The sequence below is a fragment of the Crocodylus porosus genome, unplaced genomic scaffold, assembly GCF_001723895.1.
Source record: "Crocodylus porosus isolate Cpor-Errol unplaced genomic scaffold, CroPor_comp1, whole genome shotgun sequence".
In the NCBI taxonomy this organism is placed as follows: Eukaryota; Metazoa; Chordata; order Crocodylia; family Crocodylidae; genus Crocodylus; species Crocodylus porosus.
Genome location: NW_017728886.1, coordinates 78051082 through 78057792, shown reverse-complemented (window position 1 = coordinate 78057792; position 6711 = coordinate 78051082). Strand labels below are relative to the sequence as shown.

At 41.9% G+C, this 6711-nt stretch overlaps 1 protein-coding gene across 1 annotated transcript in view; it reads left to right on the top strand.

Moving 5' to 3' along the window:
- Window positions 1-4984, top strand: part of LARS2 (leucyl-tRNA synthetase 2, mitochondrial) — a 126570-nt gene extending 121586 nt beyond the window's left edge. The window contains exon 21 of the mRNA XM_019537246.1: window positions 4186-4984. Within this exon, the coding sequence (XP_019392791.1) occupies window positions 4186-4365 (180 nt within the window). The 3' untranslated portion in view covers window positions 4366-4984. The remainder of the gene's footprint in view (window positions 1-4185) is intronic.
- Window positions 4985-6711: the final 1727 nt, after the last annotated feature.

Sequence of the window (6711 nt, the reverse complement as noted above, 5' to 3'; positions counted from 1 at the left end):
ACTTCACAGTTCAGGCGGCTAGGATCTGGAACCAACTTCCAAGGGAAGTGGTGCTGGCTCCTACCTTGGGGGCCTTTAAGAGGAGGCTTGATGCCTACCTAGCTGGGATCATTTGAGCCCAGTTTTTTTTTTCTCCTGCCCTAGCAGGGGGTTGGACTTGAAGATCTGTAAGGTCCCTTCCGACCCTACTCCTATGATTCTATGATGACTAATGTAGCCCAGTTTGCTGTTATGACTGTTTGCTCCTACTTGGTACAGCTTGTTAACAGTTTATTGCCAAAGTCTCTTTGAACCTCTTGTCTGCACTCAGCATGTTCTCCCACATCCACTGATCTTCAGCTGCACAGCAGTAGCATCTGCCCTTTCAGCCTAGGGGAAAAATGGCAGAGCCTTGATTGAGAAAACGACTGTGGGCGCTTGTACACATGATGAAAACCCACTGTTTCAATTTAGGGGATTCCATCACTGTTACAGCAAAAGGCCTGATCCCCGTTTTTTTGTTTTTTGTTTTACCTTGCAAAGCCTGCCTGCCTCTCCCGTGGCTGGGGGCAAGCTGCTGGTGGGTCAAGTAGCTCCTGAGCTGTGGGGGGGGCCCCAGTCCTTCCCTCTGCAGCGGCAGTGCCCCCAAGGACCACCCGGGCAGGCTTCAAGCAGGCCAGGGCATGCCCCAGCTTGGAGGCACCCAATTTGCAGACTGGGATTCCAGTCTGTCTGGAGCCTGTCTGGATGTCCCCACCACCTTCTCTGGGAGCCAGCACACACAGCCACTCTCCTGCTGCCTTCCTGCACTGCCTTGAGGGCAAGCTAGCCTGTTCCCAGGTGGTCCCAGGCAGTGGAAAGGTGGTGGGGACAGCACATATGGTGCCGCCCCACAGATTTGCTTGGGAAAGAGTTAGATCCAGCAGGTGCTGCCTCTAAGTGGGGCAGCCCCCAGCCCACAAGGAGCCTACCTGCATGGTGCCACCATTGTGGGACATACCAGGGATCCCCGCAGCTCAAGGGCCACTTAAGCCGCTGGCAGTTTGCACAGGCAGGCTCCACTGGGGGAAGGAAAAAAAAAATCAGTGAGGGGCCCAATCCATTTTTTTTTCTGTGGAGCCTCCCTGCAGCTGGGGGGTGAGCTGCTGGTGGACCCTGAGCTTCAGGGAGCCCTAGTCCCCCCCACCATGGTGGTGATGGCCCCTGGGGCCACCCGGGCAGGCTGCTAGCAGACTGGATGCTTGTCCCAGCTTGGAGGCAGCACCCGCCAGATCCAACTCTTCCCCAAGCCTGCCCTGGGAACAGTGCCCCATACACTGTCCCCACTGCCTTCCCGCCACCTGGGACCACCTGGGAACAGGCTGGCTTGCCCCTTGGGGCAGCGCGTGAAATAAAAGAACTCTGAAAGGTGTTGTGTTTTCAGGGAAAAGCATAGATACACTCTAGGGCACATGTGCATTTCAGCTATATAAGGTATATCACCATATTTCATTTGGACCTAAAAAATACCTGTCATTTACCCAGCGTAATGTGCAGAACAATATTTTTAGAAGCTCGAGGTCTTGTACATGAGTAGAGTGGGCATGTTCAAAATTGTTGAGATTTCTAGTTTTCTCCTGAATACAGTATTTTTAAACCTGGGCTTGTGACTGTTTTCCTATTTTGTGATTTGCATGGAAGGTCTGAAAATATGCAGAGATTTCAGAAACCTTTGCCTGCTTGTTTATCTGGAATTACATAGGTATTATAATATTACGTCTGAATGTCTGACTAAAAAGACCTCATAATCCCAGTTACTCAGTTTTGAGCTTTTCTGATATCATTTTACTAGTACTGCTAGTACATAGTACTAGTACTGATATCATTTTACTAGTTCCAAAAGACCATTCCAGTGTACACAAGTCCAAAATTTCTCAGTAAAAAAGAAGCAGAAAGGAACCTGACAGCTTCTTTAGTATGTGCAAGAAGAAAAGCAAAAAGGATACAAGACCTGGTTCTTCTTGTCATAATAGATTTTTTTCACTGACAGAGGATGCAATTAGGACAAAGCCCAAACATTTGCAACCTGGCTTTCTGGTTCTGGCACTTTCAGATTAAGTTAGAGGTGAGGTACACTAATTAAGAAAGTTGTTTCATCATTCTTATCAACATCCATGTCTGCTGCTATTAATAATATTTTATTTATATTTATATGTTTCTTCATGCTGGAGGTGGTATTATAAGAGCAGAGTTAATACATAAGCCTTTCATATCCAGATATGCAGGTCATGGGGAACACCTGCCTGGCTAATAGGAAGTACACAGAGATTTACAGACTCATTTAATGTATCCCAGTGAATATTGGATGTTTCCATCTCATCTGTCAATTCTGACCTGCAATAAATTTGATCTAGGGGTAAAAACCTAGGTCTCCTATCAGCAATCCACAAGCCAGCCAATCTTTTCAGCAACTTAGCAGCCTTGATTTTATAGATTTCCTCTAAAATGTTTCACCTGTGCAGAAGAAGAATTATGGGATGATCAGCTTTTCAGTATTTTTTCATGAGTGATCTGGGTGCTTAAAAATGAAGAATTGAATCCTGTTCACCTGTGAGGAGATCCTGTTCCACCATGTCCTAGTTTCTGAAAATCTTCTCTTGCATCTGCAGTTGCAAGATACTGTCATCTTAGTCTTGAAACTAAGTCACAACAAGGCATCTTGGAGTAAGAGGATCCATGCCTCTTTTTATAGTAACAGTTTTCTAGAAACTTGGGCAGGATGGAATAGGAATACACTTTTGTAGCCTAATAACAGCTAGGAGTAGGATCTGGCCCTAAGGGTTTGTTTCACATAAAGGAGCTAGTTTGAAGTGCATACAGATTAATTTGTGACTGAAAAATCTGAAAAAGAGTTCTGTGAATGTGTAAAAGAATTGTTATAACATGCCAAAAGCTTCACCGCTAATTTAATGTCAGGTCTAGTTAAAAACCACAAATGACTAACCTCAGTCCTGCATAAAATGTCAGAGCTTTGTCTCTGAGAACTAAATAAATTATTTCCTGAGACAAAACAAAACTAGAAACATACCTCTGATTTGCAGTAGCTGTTCTATATACATTCTGTCTTTGACAAAGTGTAGCAGCAAACTAGGTTTTAGGATTCCTGTCTAAGCTGCATGCAAGTGTCACTGGTTGATGGTAAAGTGTAATTATAAAATTATCCAAAAGGCAAAGCTTGGCATCACTTAAGTTTCACATGCAGAAGGAAATGGTATACGATAAAACAAACACAGTGCCTTTTATGGCATTTTAGACTGGGGCCCATTTCTTTAACTGGAAGACGATATGTAAAAATCAGAAAGCTTTTTGGAAGATGACACAAGATTTCTCTTGGTCTTAAATTGGGAAGATGTGTTGAGTGGGATTGTCCACTCTGCCTTTTTTTATCTGCATATATAGGTCAAAATGCCTGTAGTGAAAGAAGTATTCAGGAGGTCATTGTATATTTTAGAAGTTTCTCCAGTGCAAGCAATACTGTGTTTTATTGTGGGATTCTGCCCTGCTGATAGAGAACCAGTTTGAAAGCTGCTTTGTAAAGAATTAAAACTACTTGTCTTCTTGGGTTGTTAGCTTTGGGGATTATTATTTTGGCAAAAATGCAGCATATATGAATAGATGTCTATTTTCATACAAATGATTTATGGTGAATCCCTCTCAGATGTATCTCTTCTGACACACATGCATTTTAAAAAATGCTGTGGTTTTAATCTGTGTGGTATATCACTCAGGTCCCAAAAAAGGCAAAGCAAAATTCTAAAAGCAGATGGTAGTCTAGAATTCCAACATGCCAGCACTGTGAGATTTGCTCTCTCCTATTCAGTCTGTGTGAAATTGTCTTGCTCTTGGATTTCTGTTCGTCTGACACTAGAAATATTTGTCTCCCCACCCCACCACAAAAAAAAAAAAGACAAAAACATATTGCCATTCTTTCAGGTTTCCCTGAGTGTCTATTTTGTACTTGGTTCCATTGTGTCAGGTCTCTGAGAAGTTACTTTTCTTTTCTATTAAAAAAATCTCTGGCTCAAAAAAAAGAGAGAGCGAGAGGAGGTACGAGGTAAGCTTATCATGCAAATGTACATGGGGGGCGGGACTGGAGTCAAGAAATGAAGTCATTGTAGATAAGGGTGGTAACTTGAGTCCTTCCTTGCTTTCATGTCTCTTTTCCAGATCAATAACAAAGCTTGTGGCAAAGTTAATATTCCTCACCAAGCAGCTCAAAATGCTGAAGAAGTCCATGAACTAGTTCTTCAAAGTGAGCTGGGAGCCAAATTGCTCAAAGGACGCACCGTCAAAAAAGCCTACCTGTCTCCAAGAACAGCCCTAGTCAACTTCCTAGTTCAAGAATAACGGGAAAACTTATTGTTTTAGGCTGCTAGCCTGTGAGTGGCTAATGGAATGTTTCAAAGTAAAGCCTGTTTAAAATATCAATTACGTAAGTTTAAATCTATTTCACAATGGAGGAAAAAGAAAAACCTTTACTGGATCAAACTACTACGGCAAAACTCATAAGTAATTTTTCATATGAAAATTAAGAAACTCTCAGGCATTGGCTTCCTGTTTGATCAGCGAAAGAAACCATTTGACTGCCTTCGTCAGCTCAGTAAGGATGGTACGGAAGGAAGCAATATTAGAAAGAAAGGGCAAAAGAACAGAGATGATTGGGAGGGGGAACCAGAAACTACAGTGTAAAATCTGAAACTGCACTAGAGATGGGCCCAGTCAAAAATGTTGGAAAGTTGATTTGTATTTGTGCCGATCCCAGGAATATATCTTAAACAATAAAAGTCAATCAGTTATCTGTATTGATTAATATAATCCAAGAGCCGACCTACTGTAGTGAGCAATTGCTACACTGTACGTTTTATAACCTGTAACATAACCATGAGCCACAAACTCTGTTCTCTAGCGGGAGATCACATCTGTGTACTAATATAAATTAAAATTATTCCTTTCTAAAACCTTTGCTGTAGTTTGCTGCTCAGAAAAAGTGAGACATCAGAGCCCTGACGGACATTACGCATCTGTCACAATTAAAATGTTAGTTGCATCGTAAATAGTAATTCTGCTACATATTAAGGCAATAAATGGTGCAACCCCCCCCCCCCCAAGAAACCTGCCACAAATTGTTCCACGTTTTCGTGGCTGGTTTCCATTGCACCGGAATTGAATTTGTGGTGTGGTGTAAGGTACCATCACCCAGCCTGATGCCAGCTGCCTAATGGGGTTTTAAGCTTACCAGCTGACATAGGATTGTCTGAGGACATCTCCAATCCCCAGCTGCCCATTCTCCAGGTCCCCTGGCACTGGCAGCTGGAGATGGGAAAGCTATAGGTCCTGGGAATCATTGGATGCTGGAGTACAGTAGTCAGCTGCTGGACTTCTGCTTCAGCAGGCTGACAGTAATGTGGTGCAGCCCTCTATCAGGCTTACCAGCTGCACACAGCTCCCCAGGCTTCTGGGCTGTGCTTCTCAGAGCCTGCGTGCTGTACTGCGGCACAAATTTATTGGCCAAATTTTCAGCCACATCAGGCTGATTCCTGATACGATCCATTTTCTTTATATTGGTGCCAACCCAATATCGGACCAATGTATCGGTGCACCTCTATGAAAGAGTCTAGGAGACTTTTATAAAATACACCAGGTCAGCCATTTAGGCATTTAAACATAGGCCCTGCAGCTGAAAATTAAAACCACTTTAATTCCAGTGTCCACCTGACATATACAGTGCTGTTAAGTTTAAATACCCTTTTCATGGGACTGTATAAGCATAGCTAATGAGGCCTTTTAAACTGAAATTTGGAACTCATAGCACAGTCCTGCTTTCTCCTGTGTAAAAGTTTAACAAAATCCTTATACAAATGCTTTTTAACAGTGTTTTTCTTGGGGGAGAGCAGTGTCAGGATTGGTATATAGAAAAACCCTTCCCATTTACAAGAAAAAAGAAAAATGCTATAAAAACAGCAGATCTGTGGGCCTTGTAACAAGGGCTGTAGTCACAACAGGGGTTGAGCAGCAGACCATAGCATTTATTGCTATTAGCAGTGGGGTATATTTGCTCTTCCAGTATGAAAAACTGAATTCTAGATTTTCCTTTGCAGTTCAGGCAGGGAGAAAAAAATACGGAAGATCTTATTCCCTCTGTCTTGAAAAATAAATAGGTATTATTACCATTTGTGTAAGACATATGTGTTGGCATGTTTACAGTGAATCAGAATTCAGTTCTTCATGTGGTCTAAATGAAAGAATAAAAATTCTAAAACGACATACAAAAAAAGATGTGGAAAGTTTGAAAGAGCTTAATCCAATGTTGAATGTGTATTGAATGATGGCAGAGGCTGTCAGCTATGGAGGGTTTTTTTTTTTTTTAATTTGGCCTTTCACAGCTGTTGAAACTTCTTGTAATGTTTCCATGTCTCTCACCATCATCAAGTTGTGTTATGACAACTGTGGCCACAAATTTGTTGCTATACTAATATGCCTGAATAGGCTTTATACTGAAATAACTGCAAACTAGTGTCTCTTTTGGCTGCAGTAACTCAATTTGATTTTATTATTCTTTCATAATCTCTATATTTGAGATTTTTTTAAAGAAAACTTTGTATTAAGGTAATGCATAGATGGTATATTGATCTCAGCACTACTCAGAATATAGTCATTGTCCCTGCCTTTAAGAATTTGCAGTTTAAATAGTAT